This window comes from Panthera pardus, unplaced genomic scaffold, assembly GCF_024362965.1.
Source record: "Panthera pardus isolate Hobbes unplaced genomic scaffold, ASM2436296v1 HiC_scaffold_17, whole genome shotgun sequence".
Lineage (NCBI taxonomy): Eukaryota > Metazoa > Chordata > Mammalia > Carnivora > Felidae > Panthera > Panthera pardus.
Window position 1 is genome coordinate 131,898,573 of NW_026526732.1, and position 24,798 is coordinate 131,923,370.

General features: G+C 37.3%; 1 protein-coding gene across 3 annotated transcripts in view; it reads left to right on the forward strand.

Annotated features, from left to right (window-relative positions):
• The first annotated feature begins 10,835 nt into the window (after positions 1-10,835).
• MYLK4 (myosin light chain kinase family member 4) overlaps positions 10,836-24,798 on the forward strand; it is an 86,284-nt gene continuing 72,321 nt past the window's right edge. For 2 of the 3 annotated variants that reach the window (XM_019419911.2, XM_053904945.1), the window contains exons 1-2: positions 10,836-10,985; positions 12,684-12,954. In XM_019419911.2, the coding sequence (XP_019275456.1) occupies positions 10,969-10,985; positions 12,684-12,954 (288 nt within the window). In that variant the 5' untranslated portion in view covers positions 10,836-10,968. Of the gene's footprint in view, positions 10,986-12,683; positions 12,955-17,061; positions 17,275-24,798 lie in introns of those variants that run through there. The other variant, XM_053904944.1, reaches the window with a different exon arrangement.

A 24,798-nucleotide genomic window follows, 5' to 3' on the forward strand; every position in this document is an offset into this window, starting at 1 on the left:
TGGTACTCTCATGTATTGCTTATAAGAGTATGAAATGGTACAAACATTTTGGAAAATCATTTGGCAATTTTCTTAAAAAGTGAAACATACCCTTGCCCCATGACCCATTGATGCCATTCCTAAGAAATTTACCCAAGAGAAATGAAAACATGTCTACAACATGTCCACAAAATGACTTGTATGCAAATGGTTATAGCAGATTTATTCATAATAGCCCTAAACTGGAAATACCCCAAATGCCCATCAAGAGATGAATGGAAAAACAAAATTTGGTTTAGTCACACAATGCAATTCTACTCAGTAAAAAATAAACTGCCAATACATACAACAAGATAAATAAGTCTCAGAAACATGCTGAATAAAAGAGAAGCCAGACACAAAAGAGTATATAGTGTATGATTCCAATTATGTGAAATTCTAAACCAGGCAAAATGAATCTTTAGTGATAGAAATTATATCAGTGGCTATCTGGGGCAGAGAGGTGGGGATTACTAATGGTGACAGAATATTAGGGATTTGGGGGGATATCAATAGCAACATGGTATATATTGATTGAGGAGATGATTACACAGGTGTATGTATTTATAAAAACATAAAACTGTCCTGTTTTTGTTTTTTTTGTTTTGAGAGAGAGAGAGCGCGCAGGGGAGAGTGGGGAGAGAATTTTAAGCGGGTTCCTGATGCAGGGCTCGATCCCATGACCCTGGGATCATGACCTGACCCAAAATCAAGAATTGGACACAACGGACTGAGCCACCCAGGCGCCCCATAAAACTGTACCCTTAAAATGAGTGCAGTCTATTTATGTAAATTTTATCTCAACAATGTTGATTTTTAATAATATGGTGAAATCCTATTTCATGACCATGAGAATGACTAAAATTCAAATGACTGACAATACCAAACGTTAGTGAGGATGTGAGCAACTGGAACTCTCACACGTTGGTAGTACGTTGCTGGTAGAAACATAAATGGTACAAGCACTTTGAAAAACTTCTTGGTTTCTTATAAAATTAAACATACACTCATCCTGTGACCTAGCACTTGTACTCCTAGGTATTTCCTGAAAAGAGATGAAAACCTGTCCACAAGAAAACTTGTAGAAGAACGTTTATAGAATCTTTATTCTTCACAGCAAAAACTCGAAACCAAACTAAAACAAAAAACACCTAGAAACAATGTAAATCAGTAGGTGAAGGGATAAACAAACTGTGGTCAATTCCCACAGTGCAATACTACCTTGTAATAGAACAGAATGAACTACTGATATATGCAACAACATACAAGACTTTCACAAGCATCATGTTGAGTGAAAAAAGCCAGACACAAAAGAGCATAGACTGTGATTTCATGGTGAGGATGACAGTAGGCACGCTTGGGGTCTGCCCAAGCTGAGGGGTCTACTAGACCTTCCTCCATTAAGCTGGCACCCTCCAAAGCGCAATATCCTGATGCTGACAGTAAATGAGAAGTAAATCCAGCTCCCCATAACTACTCCCTTGAGACCTTGGAGAAGGTTCCCTCGGCACTGAGCAAAAGCACAGAGACAATAATGTTAAAAGTGCCTATCTTTGAGTATTGTGCCAGCAGGCTCAGTTTTGTGAGAAATCTGCAGCCTGGTCATGCATTCCTGGGTTGAGCCTCAAGCCGAAAATTTAAGTCTTGAATTTCTGAGAAGTGCTCCCAGGGCTTGACAAAGGGACAGAGAGACCTTCTCTAGAGAAAGAAACACATTTTGGATAACCCATGAGTCAAAGAAGAAATCAGAATGGAAATAAGAATATATTTTGAGCTCAAGGATACAAAAATATTACATTTCAAAGCCTGAGAAATGTGCCTAAAACAATATTCAGAGATAAATTTGTAGCCTTAAATGCATATATTAAAACAGAAAGAAGGCTGAAAACCCCATGAGGACTTTTGTTAAAAGAAAAATTGCAGGCTAATCCTACTCAAGAACTATAGGTGGAAAAATCTTAAAAATAAAATATTAACAAATCTCATTCAGTAATATATGAAAAGGATAATAACGAATAACCAAGTTGAGTTATTCCAAAAACTGAAGGTTGATTTACACTAGAAGATCAATAATATAAAGAGCCACATTGATGGATTAAAGGAGAAAATCATGCAATCATCTCAAAAGACTCACAAAAATAAAAGCACTTAATAAAACTTAACATCCATTCATTTAAAAACTCTTAGAAAACTAAAAGGGAATTTTCTTAATATGATAATGAGAATCCACAAAAATTCTACAGCGAATATTAATCTTAACTGTGAAATGGTGAAATCTTTCCTTTTGAAATCAGGAACAGAAGCAGGATGTCTGCTATCATCATTTCTACTCAGTGTTACATCTATGTTCATGGTTATGCACACCATCAACGTTATGTGGTTATTGAGTGATATTGACCTTCTCTCTTGTTCCAAAAAATCCTCACACCTTTTATTTCTTCCTCTGACTTTATAAGCCTTCTAGGGAGAAAATATCTGTAATACACATTACTGTCAAGCACAGTTTTTATATTATTAAAAAATATTTAAAAATATTTAAATTTAATTAATAGTAATAATAAAATACATGAAAAATACATGGTAATAAAAAATATAGTAAACTTAATAAAAAGTGAGCAAAGAAATATGCACTTAATAAAAGACAAAAACCAAATTATATACATACATGAAAGTGTTCTCAGGCCTTCAGTAGACAGAAGTGCAATATAAACAAAAAATAATGTATTATTGTACATCCACTAGATCAGTAAGAGTTATTGTTAAAGATGGGGCACCTGGGTGGCTCAGTTGGTTAAGTGTCCGATTTCGGCTCAGGTCATGATCTTACGGTTCCTGAGTTCGAGCCCCGTGTCAGGCTCTGTGCTGACAGTTCAGAGCCTGGAGCCTGCTTTGGATTCTGTGTCTCCCTCTCTCTCTCTGCCCCTCCCTAGCTCACTTTCTGTCTCTGTTCATCTCTCTCTCTCTCTCTCTCTCAAAAATAAATATATTTAAAACAATTAAAAAAAGAGTTATTGTTAAAGATACGGAGCAACAAAAACATTCTTATAGTGTTGGTAGGAGTTTATGCTGGTGTATACATTGAAAATATACATATACATCATGTATACATAATAATATTCATACAAGTCCCACACCAAAAATATCCAAAATGTTCATCATTAGTAGGGTACATGTATAAATTTTATAGTATTTATACCCTGATATATTGCACAACAATGAAAAATGACAAAGACTGCTATCCTCAATAATATGACGAATCACAGAAAGCTTTAACTGATGAAAAGATACAAAATAATGCAAAGAGTATGAATACATTTACATACAAATCCCAAACTGGCAAAACAAAACGATGTATTTAGTGTGCATATGTAAGTGGCAAAACTACAAAGAAAATCAAAGAAATAATTATAAAAAACTCAAATTAGTGGTTAATTCAAGAAAGAGGACAAAGGAATGGGATTTGGGGATGCTGGTAATATTCTAGTTTTGGTGGTGGTTTATAATTATTTCTTAGCTGTATGTATAGTTGTATGTACTTTCTAAATGTGTGTATTCCAATGAATGAAAAATATATTTCAAGTTTGCAGCCATAGGCTGAAAAGGCCCTGGCATACAGTAACAGTAAGTGATCTTATACTGTGGTTAAGAAAATTGAGATACTTGGGAGTATTTTTCTTCCTTAGACTTTAAACTTCAAGTTTTTCAATTGATTTATTTTTAAATGAGATTTGGTAATATTAATAACAATGATATTACCAATGGTAACGATAAAGGCTGATATTTCATCAAGTCTCTCTGATGCATCAGCTATTTTTATCTCATTTCTTATATCTAAGTGACCCTGTAAGGTAAATGTTATCTTCATTTAACAGATGAAAAAAACCTGGCTTCAGGAAAACAGAGCAATTTTTCTGAGTTCACACAGCAAGTAAATCTCAAATGTAAGCCTAAGCTGTTTTCAAAGCACAAGCTTTACCCACTAGGATGTCTCTTTATTATGGCATTTATTATTTTAATAGAATTTTTTTTCAGATTAAAAAGAAAATACATGTTTTTAGAAAAACTGGCAATTCTTGAAAAGTGTAAACCTAATTCTCATCCCTACTCTAGAGATAACCATTGTTAATATTTGGGTGTAGCAACCTTACCCATTTTTCCAAACCGTATCTATCTGTATTAGCATTCATCTATATATTTATAGAGTATCTTTTTTTAGTCAAGACTGGAATTTCATTCATATACTATTCTATAATCTGCCCCCTCCTCCCTTCACATTCATCTTTTCTCATATTGTTAAACGTTCTTCTACATGTGACTTAATGGAAGCATAATATTCTTTCTCATGGAAGTACCATATCTACTTAACCAGCTTGTACTTCTCTTTTAGGGTTTGAAATATAATAAATAATGTCATCATCATGGATGATTTCAAAGATTTTTTTTGTTTACAACTCTATCTCTTTGGGGCAAAATTCTTAGGAATGCAGTTGTGAGTCAGAGGATATGGCCAAATTACCTTCCATAAGGATTATAGCAATTTCCATTCCAATCAGAAGTATATGAGGGTATTCATCCTTCTATGCCCACCCAGAAAATGTTTCTGTATAATGCCATTTTACCATTTTGCCAGCTGCTATGGTCCTTTTGCACACACACACACACACACACACACACACACACACACACACACACAAATTCAATGCTTTTGAGCATAGAGCATAAAATCTAAGAACCTGTTATGAACCATTACATAATAGCTATTTTCTACCTAAAAATACAAGTTTTATTTTTAACAGGAAACAACACATCCCTAAAAGTATGTGAAGTTTTCAGCCATCTCCCCATCAGCCACTAGTACCCTCTGTACTGAAGTATTTTTCCCTATGGAAAATTCCTTGCCTGAACCTTACCCTCTTGGGAAAAGCAGGCCAACATTTGGTCAGAAGAGCATGACTTAGGCTTTGCACTTCTGTAATTTCATGCCCTGTTACTATCATAAGCTTCTTCTAGCTCCTGAAATTCGCTTCTAATTTAGAAGGCAGAAAAGCATTCCCAAGAATGTAAACATAAATATACCCTTTTTCCAATTCCAAAAACTAAGAAAATGATGATTCATGCTGTAGAATGGGGTTTTTAAAAATTGGGTGTGAACACTCTTAGACTTGCCCTCATTGTTTAGAATAGTCACGCAGTAGCATGAATTTTACCTTGTAGCAAGCATTTTATTGTGTTTTTTCATTTTCAGGGCCAAATAATGAGAGGGAGATACATATAAGGAATGAGGGAAGGGGAAGAAAGAATCCTATGGTGTTGAGTTGGAATTAGAAATATACAGGTATGAACTCATGATTTTTAAAAAGTTATATTTCCTAGCTCTGTCCCTGAACCAGCTAGAAGCAATGACATCCCAGTATCAAAGAACATTCCCATTGTCTTTCTCTTAATTTCTAAATACCATTCTCTAAAAGGAACCAGGACTCCTTTGAGAAATGGCAGATTATAGAAATAGAGTTGGAAATATACAATGTGAGCTTTGAACAACTTGTTATGCCAGAAAGTAAGCAAATACTCAAAAAATAATGGTGGGATGTCAGAAGTACAAGGAACTCACTCAGATGTGCCCTGAATGGACCAAATCTGGAAAACTTTGAGCATCAAAATGAATAATATAGGGGACATATATTCATTTTTAAAAATCCACAAGTTCATGGTGATACTAATAAGCAAAGGGGACCAGGATAGAGTTGGGGAGCTGTTCTCTTGGTGAATACCAAGTAATAAATGTAGAAGAAATGATAGAATTAGAAAATCACCACTTAATAATTCCTGTGGTAATAATTGATATAGGCAAGAGTAAACACTAAACTCTTAGGATGATAGACTATTGGAGAATAGGATATCCATAAATTTTCAGAGTTACTTATTAATTACAAAGAGAAAAAGGGTAAGTTTACATTGGAGAAAACTGGCAGATGCCGCCTTAATCAGACCACCAAATTTAACATAACCGATCACGCTACAAGCTGCACCATGTGCCGCCTGTTGTGACGTTCTGAGAAAGACACATCACTTGTGTGGTTTTCGTGCTCAATGGTTTGCCCAGTTTCAAACATGAAGAAACAATGAGGCAATTCAAATTGAGAGATATTTTGTGAAGAAAGTGTTCTGGAGTCTCCAAAAATGTCAATGTCATGAAGGGTTAAAAAACAAAAAAAGACTGCGTGATTGTTTCTTGAATATATAAAAGTAGACTAAAAAGACATGCCAACTAAATGTGCTGTGTAATTTGTGAATGGATCCCGTTATGTGAGAAAGTGTCTTTATTCTCAGGAGACATATGCTAATGTATTTAAGGATAAAGGTTCATGTGGTCTGTAACTTACTCTCAGAAAAGAGACACAGCAAATATAGTACATTAAGTGTAACATTTAGTGAATATATAAAATATAGTACATTAAGTGTAACATTTAGCTACATATGTAACTAATTAATTAATATGTAACTAATTAATATGTAATTAATATGTAATTAATTAATATGTAAAATATAGTACATTAAGTGTAACATTTAGTGAATCTCTGTGAAGGGTATATGGAGATTCATTGTTCTAGTCATGTAAATTCTCTGTAGAGAATTTTAAGTTTTAATAAATAAGTCAGAGAAAGGGAAAAATATTTAACAAAAATTATACGAAAGTCATGTCAGCCTTGGAAATTTATTTATGAATAGTATTTTCACAATGTACTTTGTTCCTATTGAATTTCACACGTATTATTTTATCCACAGTATATTTACTCAGTGATGTGCATTTACATTTTATATGAAAGTAAAAAAAGGATATAACTAGATGAACAAATTGTGAAACCATTACAGAAGTAATGAACTAAAACATTACTTAATATTTTGGAGGAGATTAATTTTTAAATGGCTCCATTTATATTTTTATCTAGTTTTTTTAAACCCTCTTATTTTTTATTTTTATTTTTTAGTGCACAGAATTTAGCTACTTATTCACTGTCACTTGGAAATATTAAGGGCCTAATATCAAACTGGGTTGTAAATACATCGTGATGTTCTGTAACATCATTAGCCTTTCAAGTATTCTGAGATAAAATGAGATAGAATTTAGTTTTAAATTGCCACTGATTTTTCTATTAATTACAAAGCTATGCATTATGTGGTGTTCATCCCAGGAGAAGAGTAAGAGTCTTGACTTTTCCCCACTCACCATTCCCCTTTCCCTTTCTTTGGCTCCAGATAACCCAACAAGTTTGGGTATAATTGGATTCCAGCCTTGGTCACCTGGAAAAGCTTGGTTACCACAAATGTTCAGCAGTGCTTTGTTCTTTTTTTCTTTGAACAAGTTTACTTTTTATTTATCGTATTACTAGGTTTTCTTTTTTCTAAATTAATTTATTGAAGTATAACTTGCATATAACATTCACCCACTCTAAGTATATAATCCAGCCATGTTTTAGGAAGCTTCATGAGTTGGACAATTACCACCACAGAACAGTTTTTTTTTTTTTAACATTTTTATCGCCCCAATAAGATTTTGCTTACAGTTAATCCCTGTTCCTGCTTTCAGACCCGGGCAACTACTAATCTATTTTTTGTGTCTAGATTTGTCTTCTCTGGACATTTCAAACAAATGAAACTATATAGTATGTGGCCTTCATTTCTGGCTTTTTTTGCTTAGTACAATGTTTTTGTTTATCCATATTGTAGCAGGGATTGGTACTTCATTCCTTTTTATTATTGAGTAGTATTCCATTTGAATGGATGTATCACATCATCTCTTTCTATTCATTGGACCAATTTGATGGACATTTGGGTAGCTGCCGATTTTTGGCTGTTGTGAATACTGCTGCTATGAACATTCATGAGCAAAGCCTTGAGTGTTCCTGTTTTCATTTCTCTTGGGTAGATACCCAGAAAAAGAATTGTAAGGTCACATGGGAGATAATTTTTAAAGAAACTGCTAAACTGTTTTCCAAAACACCTGTACCACTTTACTTTCCCACCAACATGTATGATGAGGGTACTGGGCACTCCAAATCCTTGCTAACATTTGCTCTTGTCTGTCTTTTTAATTATAGCTCTTCTAGTGGGTGTAAATGTTTTCATTGTGATTTTAATTTGCATCTCCTTAATGACTGACTTTGAGCATTTTTTTGTGTGCTTTGTAACCATTCATTTATATATCTTCATTGATGAGATGTCTTTCCAATCAGTTGTCCATTTTAAACAACTGGATTGTTATTATATTGTTGATTTGTAAGAGTTTGTTGTATATTCAGGATACAAGTCCTTTATCAAATGTGTGACTTCACAGTATTTTCTCTAGGTCTGTAGTTTGTCTTTTCATTTTCCTATTCTGCCTTTTGAAGAGCAAATTTTGAATTTCAATGAAGTGCAACTTATCCATTTTTGCTTTTATGGGTCATTCTCAATGGTGGTTTTTGAAAGGAAGAAAATTCAATAGTTATGTGGATAACAGGGAAGTCTTTCGTTTGCATTTTGGTATTTGTGAAGATTGCTCCACTTTTATGGATAAATGTTCAAGAGGCTTTGTCGTTCTGGAAATATTCATAATGCTGTGTACAAATAGAAGTGATAAGCATTATCTAGCCTTGTTTGAATGCCAACCAGAACATAGTCATTGTGTGACTTTATGTGGCTTTGTGTGGCTTTTCTGATAGTATAGTTTCTTGGTAGTTAATGAAAATGTCCCTTGAAAAGAACTGCAGTTCCCATGACTCTGTGGAATATGGTTTTTCTGAGGTTGGTATTTTTTTTTAAGGGTTTATATCTTCAAAATATCAGGGCTATCCAGGAAACGTATCACTGAATCTGCTGATAGCCTTACTGTGAACTTTCTCAAGCATAGGAGTATCTTTAAGAGATTCCAATTATTTTATGGGTATAGACTTAGGGTGCTAAGACTAGGCAGATAGATCATAATGGACATGCATATATTACCTGGTTTCTTGTTTTGTTTTGTTCTGCTTTGGTGGTCAAGTATTATACCAGGTTGCTTGTCCTCTGTGCTATCAGAAGCTGGAGACAGTATGACATAGCATAAGTGGACTACAGTCATCTAATTTTAGAAGGCAAGTAGCATGGATTATTTTAATCGGTTTTTCTTTTTTTTATAACAAATAGACACAAGTAAAAAGCTTCCCTCTAGTAATTAATCAACAAATATTTATTCAATACATATTGTGCATGGAACTATTTACATGTGATGACTTCCAAATTTTTATCTCCAATCTGGACTTCTTACCTGAAGTCTAGATTTCTATTTCACAACTTATTCAACTTGAATGTCCAATGGACGTATCAAAAACTGAGCTCCTGATTCCTTCCCCCCGCCCACCCAAGAAAAGTTGCTCCCTCTCACATCCTTTTCCATCTCAGTTAATGTCAACTCCCTCCTTCAAATGCTCAGCAAAAAATTTGGAAAGTCACCCTTGTCTATATCCTTTTTCTTTCACACCCCAGACCCAATTCATCACAAATTCTAGTGGTTCTAAATGGAATCTGAAATCCTGTATGAGATTCTTGCACAGAAAAAGGACATTAGGGAAAAAAAACCCTCATAGACTCTTAGTGAAGCGTGGAGTTTAATATCAGCATTAGTTCATTAATTGTGACCAGTGTAGGTGTTAAAAATAGGGGAAATTGGGTACAGGGCATTAGGAAACTTTCTGTACTATATTTTCACTTTTCACCTTTTCTGTAGATCTAAAACTACTCTAAAATAAAACAACTTATTAAGAAAAAGAAGCAAAGGTAAAGATTTTGTTGTTTTCTGGTTCATTGGAGCCTGTGGCTGGTTTGCTGGAACAGAGGGGATGGAAAATCTGATCCTGTTGTTTGGATGGTCTAGGTGAAAATTACAGTCAAATCAGCAGAAGGCCACATGTGTTGTTTTCTTTGGCAGGAGATTTGTCATTTTATCAGTTTATCACTTTTTCACAATTTAACTATTCTGGGAAAAATTGATAACCTCAAATCTGTTGTCTTTTCATAACCACCTTATTAAATAATCTATCTTTAAAAAAATGTCTAATTTTGCTTAGTTACTCCTCCTAAAGGATAGTTCTCCAATCCTAGAAAAACACCTAATTTTTACTTTATAAAGATTTTGCTATAATTTTTATATGCTACTCAAAATGGAAACATATATTTTTATATTATGGAACACATGGATCTGAATTAAGAATAATAACTTTTTTTCTTTTGGAAAAGTAAGAGAGCACTAGAGGGTGAGGAGTGGAGGGATCAACTAAGCCTCCAAAGAGGTGAAAAGTTTCCAGGTCTTGATGAATTGTGTGATTGTGTGTATTACTAGTTTTGTTTTTTTAAGCAGTCAAGGTTTCAAAAGATCTCTCATATTCTAGTTGTATATGTTCAAAGTGTCACATGGGCAAACAAAGGTGGCTGTGGGATTCTCACACCCAGAATCTTCTTGGCTGGGAATGAGCACTTAAATCGTCATGAGTCTAAAAGGGGCAGAAGAACAGGGCCAAAGGCAAATGCAGCTTGTTAACTCTGAGAGTATTACCACACTGATGAGAAGAAAAGGTGAAGGTGATATTTCATCCACTGTTCCCAGTACATCCTCTCCTTACCTGACCTCTGAAATGGAGCCATTGGCCTTGAAAAGCCTAGTGTCTAAAATTAATGTTCTTCCCCATCTGACTAAGAAGGCAACAGCTGAGCAACATGAGATCAAGGACCATATTAGTTTAAACAGGGGCTCAAAGTGGCATTTGAGAGAGAGGATACTTCCTTTCAGAGTGGACGCTTGTCTTTTCAGAAGACTTATACTGACTGAGAATAAAGACCTTTACCAGAGAACTTTGTAGTCTTTCTGAACTCTGAGAAACTTCCCGTTATCTGCCGGAAATCATACTCTGCACTTGAAGTGGTCCAAACCCTAGGATGTCCTCCTATAAATGGTAATTACTCTATTTTAAAACGTTGTTATAACCTCTCACACTTACTTCTATTTCTATGTTGCCTTCAATAACAAGTTGTATGTTATTTAGCATTTAATATTTCCAAACTCCATGTATTTAGCATTTAATATTTCTTTGCAAAATTATTATATCTTGGACCTGTTTTCTTTTTAATATGTTAATTTTATGTGGCTTCCTGATCCAATGTGGGTACCATCTGCAATTATATATTATATTTAAGTCATAGTTTACCTTAGAAATAACTATGTATTTGTCTCCTTATTTTAGTGACTTTTGTTTCAAGGAAATTTGAAGGAATGCTACTATTGATCTAGGTAGTATTGAACTCTGGTTGATATTATTCACATTTTAATGTTTGAAGTAAGGTGTTTGTGTAGTGAAGTAGAATTTTGTAGAGCATCTATTTTTAATAATTTGGAACTCAAGGTATGTATAAGTTTTACTATATGAGTTGAGAAAATAAAAAATGAAGTTTTGTGGAGATAAGTGCAGATGATGTTAATTGGAGCAAAAGCTGGAAGCAATTTTCAGAACATCTCCAGCAGGGGGCCTCAGCAGTCAGCAGTGGGGTACCAGCGGTAAATTCAAATCAATCTTTCTCCCCAAGTCCCCCACTATCAAGTGTGTGGACACATACCTAAGTGTAGATCTGTAGTATCAGAGCAGTACTAGGTGAACTACTTAATTTGTAATGAAAGTATTTCAAGGAAAGCACAAGGATTTGAACTTCTTGATAACTAGCAGTTAATGACAATGCAAAGAAAGCTATCTGGATATCTATCTATGTGATCTGCGTGAGAGGGCTGCAAGGAAATTTATTTATTTTTAATATTTATTTATTTATTTATTTATTTATTTATTTATTTATTTATGTATTTAGGGGCAGGGGGAGGAGCGGAGAGAGAGGGAGAGAGAAAGAGAATCCCAACAGGCTCCTTGCTGTCACCATGCCAGGAGGGGGCTCCATCTCATGAACTGTGAGATCATGACCTGAGCCAAAATCAAGAGTTGGACTTCAACGCTTAACCAACTGAGCCAACCAGGTGCCCAGGAAATTTCTTTTTTAAAATAAACACCAAACATTTCTGGTGTAGGCAGAGAACAGCTCTGGAAATGGCTCATTTGGTGGAGATCACTCCCCAGAGGGGGACAAAATTCCCAGGGAACACGAGAGAATCCTCCCACAGGAAGAAGCCCTTCCCTCTCAGGGGGTGGGCTGCAATACCAATTAACCTCAGTGAAACTTTATATTCTATATTTAACCTGGTCACTTGATATAAATCTTATTTTATGCAATGAGGGGAATATTTAGTCACCCAGTGAAAATGAAGTTTGCTTCTTACTGTTTGCTTCTATAGGAAAAGGTGGGGGAAAATCCTTTTTTCTTTCTAAGTCCTAGCATTTGAAATTTGATATTAACATTAGCATTTCTGTTCCTAATTTTTGATCTCCTCTCCAGTTTAAATAGAAGGGACTTCAAAATTCTCACTGGTCATTTTCCCCAAAAGTCAAATATGTGAATAACTGATGAGAACTTTTGTTTCTTTTCTTTCTTTCTTTCTTTCTTTCTTTCTTTCTTTCTTTCTTTCTTTCTTTCTTTCTTTCTTTCTTTCTTTCTTCTTTCTTTCTTTCTTTCTTTCTTTCTTTCTTTCTTTCTTTCTTTCTTTCTTTCTACAGTCAAGAGGAAGGCACGCTCAACGCTCATGATTGCGTCTTAATTTACAAATCAGAGACAGAGGGAGATGAAAACCACACTCCAGACAGTAACTTAATCGGTCTCACCACCAAGATGTTAAAAGTGAAGAGGCTGGAAGAAATCAACACATGTTATAACAGTAACAAACTGGAGAAAATGGCCTTTTTCCACTGCATGGAAAAGGTTGAGAAAGTGAAATGTTTTCTGGAAGAAAGTTCTAGTGAACAGGATTCAAGATCTGGAAAGAATGAGGTAATTACGTGCTAATTTCGTCTTGTAAAAAGTATCAGTGCTACTTTATCTATTCTTACATGAATCAGTAACAAATTTTATTTTTGTTACTTGTGTGAAGAATTAAGGAACATTTATGGGTAAGAAATTTTCATTTTGTTTCACTGAAGATAATGTGTTGTAGATTATATGACTGAGTTTGGTAAATAGTTGAGAAGCCTTTGAATATGTATCTCTACTAGCTGGATACTCCTCGCTGTGGTTAGTGGCTTTGATATTTTGAAATTGAACTTGTGGAAACACATCTTTCTTGAAAAGGATCATTTAAAAGGATGGATTTGGGCATGAAATTCAGAGAAGCATTATGAGGGGCACAATCACTCTGCAGAAGAAGTTTCTAATTTCCTTAAGACCATGAGCTCCTCACAGTATAGGTGACATAGCTATTGACAGTGACAGTCAGAGATGGGGACAAACAAGCCTTCCCTGAAGGTTATGCCTGTGTCCTCATTTGTGCACAATGAGGCTCTGAGCCTGATTCGGGCTGCTTGATCTTTGGTGATCAAGAAGAGTCTGCCTCATCAGAGTAATGGGATAATGTCTGTTGAGGAAGTTACGTGTGATAATGTATATAAAGCATGTAGCACAGTATCTGTCACCATGGTAAGCATTCTAGAAATGCATTCCAGCAACAATCTGCTCTCTACCTTGACTCAGTAATTGCCACTCATGGGTCCATGGAAGTGCAGTTCCTGGCCCAGCATTGCCCTCTCAGCATGTTGTCTGTGTCTTATTCTAGTACATGCAATTGTTCTGAACTTCTGTCACTTTTCTCTAGACACCACTCTTCAAGGTCAAGACCTTGAATCACTCATACTTGGACTCTTAGTTACTGTCCTGGTAACTGGCACAGAATAGGTCCCCAAAATGTCTGTAGAATGAACAGATCTATAGAGGTGAATTCTGCATTCTGATTGAAAGCTAGGAATGATTATTTTTAAAAACCAGAGCAGGTGATTCTTATTAGGCAGGATTGGGAAACATCCTTCTTTGTTCAGCTACTGTTCTGAAAAGCACTGTTCGGGTAGGAAGGACATTTCTAACTGTGCCATGGACAATGAATAGGGCTGTTAGGTATACAGGGCAGACGAGTCTTTTCATTGTCAGTGAATATGGAATGATAGAATGTGCCAGAGAGAAGAAATGAGTTGGGTTGAAGCTTAGGTTTTCTGAGGCCTCCATTTCCCTATGAGTTAATATCTTGTTCAGTATACACCAAAAAGAAATTTCCGCAGACAAAATTGAAGCGCATATGAAGAACTTCCTCCTTAGGGCTGTTAAAACACAAATAATTAAACAGAAGCATTCTTTTATCTGTTCATTAATTTTGGTAGGACAAAGAAGACAAAACAATCTTCTTGGATAACTTTGAAATAACTAACTACCGGTAATAGTTTATAAGAAGTTGATTATTTTTTCTAGTACTGTTTTTCTCTGGGTTCTGTGCTATAATTTTTACAGGTAGGAAATATCTTTAAAGAGTGAGAAGGTGCTAAGCTGGAACAGAAACATTGTTAGGAAGAATTGTTTTCATGATAAACTGCTCCAGAATATTAGATATCACATGATTTGAAAATTAAATATTTTAGGATATTTTTGAGGACAAGACTGAGAATGTTGCTCTTCAGAAACCCTAAAAGAACATCCTTCGCACCTATTCTGATATCCCATGTGATGTGGGCCTCCTGGCTTCGCTTCTGCAGTGGATGCTGTTCAGAAGGTGGAAAGGAATGACTGGTTGCTCCCTATGTCCCATTCAGTTTCTTCTTTGTAAATGGCTGAGAGCCCAGAGATGTCAGCAATAAATTTGCCTGCCTCTCTCTCTTGCCTTGTGGAGGAGGGATGGGACACGAATGGGAGACACAGAGCTCTTCTTCTTTCTGTGGCTGCCAAGGCTGCAGTGTTGGAGGGCTCTGGCTTGCCCAGTCAGTGGGTGCCAGGGTCAGAAGCAGGTTTTGGCAGTGGGTGAGTGGAGAAGGGCATTCGAGCAGCTCAGATGTCTGCAGGTATGTAGACAGAGCTAGATTGACATGTCTCCATCTTCTGCTGCAGCCTCAGTAAATCTTCGCAATAGCAGTCTTTTCTCTCCAGGTACTGTATAAAAAATGCCTGTCGTAATTTGCCATAAGTGGAGAAGACCTATTTTCTTTTATCCTTTCTCTTTTTGAGAAGCTTAGCATTGCTGATCATCGTAGAAAACTTCACCGTGGTGCATTAAAAAGAATTCACTCTGAATTTCAGATACTCTAGTGAAGTGGGAGCTTTGTTTTAAAGGCTTGAGGTGCAATTTCTTTCTAGAAGAGTCTTTACTCCTTAGTCTAGGTTGGTTAAGCTCAGGTTCATTCTCTTTTCCTGCACGTAACCAGGTTTTTCTATTTCACTTATTTTTCCTCCACTAGATTAATTTTGACTATCTTCTTTCTTTTCCTCTATTTTTTGTTGAAGTTGTTAAGTACCACATCTTCTACTTTTCTACTATGTTTTGTTCACTTTATTTTTCTACTTCCCTTCTTATTCTGTTTTCTAATGACTTTTCTCGTTGTATTATATTCTAGAGGGTGTTCAAAATCACTTAGATAATGTAGAATTTTAAAACCTTTTATTTGTTTATTTAAAATTTTTTAATGTTTATTTATTTTTGAGAGAGACAGAGACAGAATGTGAGTGGGTTAGGGGCAGAGAGAGAGGGAGACACAGAATCTGAAGCAGGCTCCAGGCTCTGAGCTGTCAGCACAGAACCCGACGTGGGGCTCAAACTCATGAGCTGTGAGATCATGACCTGAGCTGAAGTTGGACGCTCAACTGACTGAGCCACCCAGACGCCCCTGAATTTTAAAAACTTTTAGCAGATATGCCATAATAAGTCTGTTCTAAGCCTATATAATACGGTGTTGAAATTAAGTAAAACAAAAAAATGAGTGATGAGCTTACTAGCTACTGTGTATATAACATGAACTCACGAATGATAAATGACTCCCATAACTCTAATTAGTATTATTAGTAATTTGATTATTTGTAATCAAATTTGATTACATATAATTTGATTATATGTACTCAAATTCAAGTTTTCTTCTTTTGTGAGTTCTCTGTTACCCATATAAATAGCCCCTGCTATATTTCCCTAAGATATAATTTACTGTTCAGTGTGTGTGTGTGCACGCGCGTGCGCGCACACACACACACACACACACACACTTTATTTGTTTAATAAAAGACAAAAGGGCCCACCAAGCAGAGTTCCACTTTTCCATTTGGTTCTGTCTGTCTCCCTTTGCCTGCCCCTATTTATTTTACACATACCTACTTTTATGCCTGAGATCATCTATGCTCACATCCTTGTCCTTTGGTTTGCCCCTACCCTCCTGAATAACCCTGGTTCCAATCCTCCATCTGAAAGGCTTTGTCCCTACCAGGAGAGGAAGGCAAAGATGTGGGGGTAGAAAATAAGGATAACCCTAGCAGAGGCAGAATGTTTAAATGCCTGGTGCAAATGCTCCAAAGAGCAAACAAAATAAAATGTTTATTGACAGGATGTGAATAGGATAGAGTGGGTGGGAGCAAAGTGTGGATCTCCCTATTTTGATTGCAGTTGGTGTGCTAAATAGCAGGTGGCATTTCCTGACTAACCACTGTGAAATTGTACCATCATTAGTGTTCATAATGAATTATTTAGATATCAAAATAACATAGCTGAGGGTGGAGGTTTTGTGATTTTTAAGGTTGCATTTCCCCACCCCCATCTCTTTGCTCCTCGCCCGTAAGGGCAGGAGAAAGCTCCTTGGCAGTGGCCCAGCCATCAAGGCAGATGCCAGTTTCTGTGGTGCTAATCGTCCTTGAACTGGGGACAAGAGAATTCGAGTTGGTGTCAACTGTCACCAGCGGGTCTCTCTCTGCCCCTGCACCTGTTTCAGATCTGTCACACAGGTCATCATATTTTTCCTTTTAAAGAGGCAGATTATCTGTTGATCACGTAACTGGAAACACATATCGCAGGACCCTGCAAGAACCTTCTGCAATTCGGCAACGCCTACTCCTCAGAACAGAGCATGTAATAAGCATGTGCTTGGAAACGTGCTTATGCTAGATCAGGGGAGGGAAGGAACATATAAGCCAAGTGACTTCTATAGCTGCTCCCAGAGAATGGACTTAGCACTTAGAAGAAAAGACATCTGGATTGTAGGTAGTGTGTGCCTTATCTCATCTTCCCTACTCTGGCGTGTGTTCCGGTCCATGATGACACGGGGAGGTCACAGACAGTCTCCTGCTCTTGAGGACTCACAGGTAGTAACATCACTTTTAACTACGACAGATTCATTTTGCTGTTCTATTTACTGTTCTATTTCCAACCAGGGAGTGGTGCTTGCCAGAGGAGACGGAATGCATGTCCCGTCTTAATCCTTGCCTGAGACTACTACTGCCTTAGGAGGGGTTGGGATAATAATAGTGGCATGTGGCACATTTCAACATTCCAAACACTTGCCCCAACTTTCGGGGAACCTCAAAGCAGCCGTTCCTGGCGCATATTAAAGTTGGTGATCTATTTTTGTTTTGAGAGCTGAATAATGTCAACATCTCTTCATTACCCTACTATTATATGACTTAATAACGAAAATAAAATAACACAAAAGCAAAACTTCCATCCCCCTCATCATGTCTATGGCAAAACCAGCATCTGAAGAGTGACCACCTCCCCTGGGAGAGCTAGCTAGCACAGTCTATATGCTCTTTCTTTTGAACTGTTGCCCGATAATGCCTTTCACGTGATGCTGCAGCTATTCCAGGAATGGAATTCAGCCAGGAGAATAGTACAATTCTGAAAGAAGAGAAATAATTCAGATTCTAAGTATTTTAGCACTTCCCAAGAGAGGGTATCTGTATCTGGGGAAACAGCTTTTTCCACGGATGTAATTCTTCTGTCAATTAGCATAAGATATGTTATTTTCAATTCAGTGTAAAACAGTTTGGAAGATAATGTAGAAACCAGCCTGAATCATAGGAAGGGGACTTAGAGTGGCGTCTCTCAGCTTTGTTTCATTACCATCTACTCCTTTTGCAGAGATTTCAGACTTTTCTCCCCCTGGTGGAACCCTTCCCATGAAATCTGAACCACACAGGTACACTGTTACCTGTTTACATATTATAGGTCAACCTGTTTTATACATAAAAAGAATAAGGTTTTTTTTCACCCTACCTAAACAACCAATTTTTACTCCCTCATTAAGAACGCATGATTTATAGTTAAAAAAAAATGTCTCCAGGGGAGTTGGGCAATATATCCGTATACCTGTATGCAAATGCCTTCTTTATATTTATTTATTCAATAAGAAACCACCAACTCAGTACCCTGTGGGGTTGGAGGATGCAGAGCACCAGGTGTCAGGCTTTCATAATGGCCCTGAGCCTTTTTCTGTGGGACCCTGACACAGTAAGTATTTTGGGGACCATTAAGTTCACTTTCAGAGGAATTGCCAAACCTTGGAATGGTTTATTATCTGATCTATCTTAGTTGAGGACAAGGTAAAAGAGATGGGAGAAAGATGGATAGACAGGAATAGACTTTTTTTTTTTTTAAGTAAGACATCATAAAACATTATAAGTCTCTTTAGTTCTGACCTAATAGCACTGTTAGGTTTGCGTTTTCAGACTTGGTCACTGTTGTCCAAGCATTACTCATTTTTGGCTGCTTAACAGATTCCTATGGGAAATACCATGAGGGCTTTCATATTCAATATGGAAAAGAATGAATTATTCACCCAAGCTCTGAGAAAGTAGCCCTTGTAGTATTTCCCAATGACAAGGTCAATAAGATATATGGGCTAATTGGGAGGGTTATGGGTATGTATTTCAAAGTTTTTGTAACTTTTGAACTGTAAAGAAAATGTCTTTTAAGTCAGATTTTTATAATATATCCTCTTACTTTTTTTCTGCATTGCTAATGGTTATTTAGAAATGTGGACAACCTATTGTCTTAGAAATTTCTACAAACACAGAAGTTCTAGGAACTGCCTTTTATAGGGGCATCAGAGAATCCTATTTGTGATGTTAATGTACTCTGTCTCCATTCAGAACATAAAACAGTTGAAAGTTTTTTTTCCAACACATTAGGTACAGATACTTGCCCATGTAAAATTCTGGGTGTCCTGGACCAAACACACAGATGATTCATATATAGTTTGTGTCATTTCAGGTTCTCAGAATAATTAAAATTATGATAGTTTTATGTTATTTGGTGTAATATGAGAAAAAAATCTTATTTTCTCTAAAAGTTATAGCAATATAGTAAAAAATATAAATATTGCAAATCAAGTCTGTGTTCCTAAGTAAGAAAATGCGTAACATATTGATAGAGAAATTCCTAAATATAATTGATCAGAATATGTCCTTATCCATTTATCTAAAACACTATAGTTGTAAAAAGCATATTTATCTATTAGTGTTTCCTGGACTTCAGTTTTTCACATACACCTTCATGGGTTTTGCCATATCTACATACTACTTTAACCCCTATCAATTAATATGTTCACAATATCAAATCATTTAAAATGTTTAGCAAAAATTTTAGAGTGAAATTATGGTTTAGATATTCAGATATACAATAATGCACACAGATAAACTTTAAAAAATGGTTTGTTTACAACCTTAAATCACCCCAAATCCCTAACAATGACATGATCCCAAGTCAGTCTCTGGACACCTGGACTCAAGAAGCTATTTCCACATCTTTTCCCTGTGCCACTTTGTACTTTCTACTCTATTTCTCATTTTCTGCCCAGCATGCAGTAACAATAACAAAGACCAGGGAAACTGGTAATGAGTGGACAGCATGGAGAGAAGAGAAATCCAAAGTCTTTCCTCTAGATAGTGGATACACAGAGGATTGGTAATAGGTAAAGTTTATGTAGCATTTTTTCTGTGCTTGGACCCATGTTCTCCACATTGTCAGTCTTAAGATCCCATCAGAAAGCAGAGCTAAGACAAGAGCATGTAGATAGATGGTTTATTTTTGGAATTGACTTCAGCAACTAAGTGTAGGAGCCTGGAGAGTGTGAAATAGATAAGGAAAGAAGACCTAACAAGTTCACATTGACAAGCTGACCACTGACGGGCTGGATGACCTCAGAGCTGCCCACCAGTAGGACTGGGGCGTGGGGAGCATTGATGCACTGGGCCATCCCCACTGGTCAAGAGCTGTCACATGGGGTGACTAAAATCCTAGCACTTTCAGTTGCACGCACGTAGGTGATTGTTGGTTCTCAGGGGACATCCCACACAATGCTTCAACCTCACTTACAACTTTGACTTCAGGAAAAGTGTCTGATTTGCTAGTCCATTGATTGCGTGGACGTGATTCGTGCTCATTTGGATACCAGCACAATCCTGGCTCTGCCTACTTGAGGGTTCTAATGAATGCAGGTTATTGTGGTATTTCCATAATGAACGGGACACTAAAGACCTGTGCTGTAGTATGGAGTCAGTGTCTCAAAGATTCGGGACCTAGAAACATAGTTCTTAAGGGATCTCGGCAGTCAGCTCATCCAAATCCTTCTTTGAAGGGGGGACTCAAAGTCTAAGAGAGGTAAAATGGACTTGACCAAGATTCAGTACGTGGAGGGCCAATTCTTTCTTAAAACCAGAATTACCTTCCAACTGTGTTTTCCATGCTGCTCTTTACACATTTTGTTTTATTTGAGCCAGCTTTTTTTCAGAGAGGGTGGGCAGCACTTTGCATGGTTGCTGCTAAGGTTCCCTGTTGGCCATTTCCAACGTGGACACAGCACAGCAGCTACCCGGGTCAGCCGGCCCAGAGCAAGGCAGCGTGTTGAGTCCTGCAGGCCTGCCTCGAAGGATGGCTGGCCATCAGCCAGGCCTGCTGGCATCTTGTCTTGGCGCCACCTCTTTCTAGGCAGGAGCATCCTGCTTCTTAATTTTCCAGTGCCTCAGGCTCTCCCTCTATGAACAATTCTCCCAAAGCTTCAGCTCAGGAGCCAGGAATCTGAGCAGCAAGGAGCCCAATTAGAAGACTCGGGTTGTGGGGCACCTAGGCGGCTCAGTTAAGCATTGGACTTTGGCTCAGGTCATGATTTCAGGGTTCGTGGGTTTGAGCCCCATGTAGGGCTTTGTGCTGACAGCTCAGAGCCTGGAGCCTGCTTTGGATTCTGTGTCTCCCTCTCTCTGCCCCACTCCCGCTCATGCTCTGTCTCTCAAAAAGGAATAAATGTGAAAATAATAATAATAATAATAATAATAATAATAATAATAATAAAGAAGATTCAGGTTGTGACAGAGCAGGTTTAATGCTCCTGTCAGTGGCCAGGTGTCAGGAAATTCTAAAACAAGGCAGTGAGCAAGCTAGAATGAGTGGTGTGTGAGCCCAACCTCTGATTTGTCTACTAGACCTCTAGCTTCTAGAATTGGGCATTCTAAGTGTAAGCAGTGAACAGGGTTGTAAACTTTTCCTGTTGTTCCACTTTATATAAGGTTTAGGGCTTATCTGAACCTAATTGGGGTGAGGGGTGAGTACCAAGATGAATTATAGAGACAAGATTTTAATTTCTAAGTGTTTTTTTCTTGTGTCCTTAAGAAATGACTCTACCTTGGGGCGCCTGGGTGGCTCAGTCAGCTAAGCATCCAACTTCGGCTCAGGTCATGATCTCATGGTTTGTGAGTTTAAGCCCCACATCGGGCTTTGTGCTGAATGCTTGTTCAGAGCCTGGAGCCTACTTCAGATTCTGTGTCTCCTCTCTCAGCCCCTCCTCTGCTCATGCTCTGTCTCACTCTGTCTCTCAAAAATAAATAAATGTAAAAAAAAATTAAAAAAAAATGACTCTACCTTCTGTGAAATATACAAGTGTTATAATAGTATTTCCCACATCCAGCCATTCAATTCTAAGTTGAGTTTTGCTCTGCTGTTTTTGGAGTGCCAGCCTGCAGGTATACCACTGGAATTTTTAACTGCAGAGTTCTTATATGTGGGCCATAATAAGCAACTTCTGGCAAGAGTTGCTGTCTTCTCAATTCCAGAGCATCTGTCATTCTTGGGGCCCACTTCCGGGTTGGATATCTTTGTCTCTAGCATATATTTGGTCTACAGGATGGTTCCAGATTCTGAAAGGGATTTTGAGCTCCCTTAGACACAAGAAGAGAGGAGGAAATAAGAGCTGAATATTTTATTTGGAGTTTCTGAGTCTCCTAGACTCTGCCAGAGGCCTTTGCATGTCCCTGAATCACTCAAGTCCCTTCAGTTCTCTGGAGAGGGCTTTAGAAAATGTTGCAGGTGTGGCTTCAGAAAGTGCTCATCCCCCCATTCCAGCCTCTCCCCTAAAGAAGGTCCTAGAAGCCACGGTGCCCAAGGAAGAGAAGCAAGGGGATGGAACAGGCAAGGGGGAACACATGATAAATCTACACTGTTTGGCACTGTCTTTCACTGGAACATCATCCACTAGGCCAGCAGTTCTCAAAGTGAAATTCCTGGGCCTCCCTAGGGTTCCTAAGACTCTTTCGGAGGTCTGCAAGTTCAAAACTATTTTCATAATAATTTGAATATTTGTGCCTTTTTCACTGCATTGACATTTGCACTGATGATGAAAAGGCTGTGGTGGGTAAAACTGCTAGCACCTCAGCACAAAATAAGGCAGTGGCACCAAAGTGTCCTAGTAATCATAGCATTTTTCACCACCAGACACTTGAATTTTTTGTTTTGTTTTGTAAAGAGCCAGTCTTCCTTAAAAATGTACTTGATGAAACAGGAATGTATATGTATTTAATCAGCCTGTATCAAAGTCATTTAGATCTTCGTGCGTATATACTGTTTTACTTTACTCAATAAAGAATCGCTGAGTTTCTACTGCATGAAGACACCCTGTTGATTCTGTGGGGACTGTCCCCAAATCGTTGCAGGATATGATTCTGGTTTGGAGGGCAGATACCTGAAACTCAAAGACACACATAGTTTCACTTACTGATGGTTGATGGTATCAAAAAGAGGCAGAAACTGATGAAACAAGATCATTCATAAAATATGCATTTAGGTTGCAAAGGGCTCTTTTCTGTTCAGTCTGAACTCCACATATTAGAAATGTTAGGATCTTCCTTAGACCACTTGGAAATCTCTAGCTATTTGGAAAATAAACATGAATGGTGACCTGTGTTAGGTCTTACTTTCTTCCCAACCTTCTAGAATAGGTATGTTGAATTAATATGATAACATAGGTAAGTTTCTCCATTCTTTTTAAAAATATTTTTAAATGTCTATTTATTTTTGAGGAGTGTGAGTGGGGGAGAGGCAGAGATAGAGGGAGGCACAGAATCCAAGGCAGGATCCAGGCTCTGAGCTGTCAGCACAGAGCCCGATGTGGGGCTTGAACTCATGCACTGCAAAATCATGACCTGAGTTGAAACCGGATGCTTAACAGACCAAGCCACCCAGGCGCCCCTAGTTTCTCCATTCTTAAGGCTGTGTTTGCATTTGCCAATTTAGGATTTATACTTTAACTTGGGTCTATTTATTTACTTACTTATTTTATTTAACAAGCATGTAAGTGGCCCTTACATGTGTGCCAGACCCTGTTCTAAGCTGTTTACAAATAAATAAGGACTCATTTAAGGCTTGTAGGCACTACCCTGTTTGGCTGTATGGATAATAATAATGAGTGCTACCATTTATGTTATGTTTATTGTGTCCCAGGCACTGTGTTAAGCACTTGTCATAGAGCATCTCAGTTAAATCTCAATGGTCCAATGGATTTAGTATAATTGTTACCTCTGTTTTAGAGAAAAGTAAATTGAGGCTTAATGACGTCAGGTACTTGCCCAAAGTTATGCAACTATATACCATGATATCCCGTGGATTTCCCAATAATATGAAAAGGAAAATTATATTTATAGAAAATTTAACTGGAATTAATTTTTAAAAAATTAAACATGAATCATTTGAAAACAAATGGTCTCTGATGAATTTTCTAAGGGCAGTTTGTATTATCCTCACATTATCTGAAATATAGTTCACATTTGATGACTGTTTTGCTTGTTTGTTCTATTTAGGCAAACACAGTCAGACTTGATGGATAAAAAACTATCCACTTTCTTTTGCATGAGTCACGCTTTTTTTCTGGAACTGTGATGTAACAGTGGCCTCCAGTGGAGAGAAGTTGCAAAAGTCACTGCGGCAGTGCAGTGACGTTAACAGCACTTGAGGCTAATCCTTCTGATCCTATGATCAGAAGAAACTGTCTTGTGGCTGCAGTCAGCCATTGTCAGGCGTTGGTTCATGAACACAGTGGAAGCTGGGAGAGAGAATACATTGGAAGTATTATTCTCTCAAACATATAGTAAGGTTGGAAAATCATAAACTAAATTAGCTTACTTTATTGTAAGAATATAGTACATAATATACAAATATGTGTTAATTGGCTGTTTATATTATTGGTAAGGCTTCTGGTCAACTGTAGCATATTGGTAGTTAATTTTTTGTAGAGTTAAAAGTTATATGTTGATTTTCAGTTGTCAGGGCATCAGCAGCCCCAACCCCACATTGTTCTAGGGTCAACTGTATTTGACACACAGAAGGATTTAGTAACATGGGCTTACTAGGACATGAGAGAAGACAAAGCCCATTTATTTGATTGGACACGTTACTCAGTATGCCACAGGAGACAGGCAATGTGTGACTCCGTCAAGCCTGACACAGATACAATTTACAAAGATTTACAAACTCTCAAATTACAACAAGTACTATCACCCCTATGACAAAAGGGGCAGGAGAGACTCTACTGGTGTGCTGTCCAGCACCCTTGTCTCTTGATACTT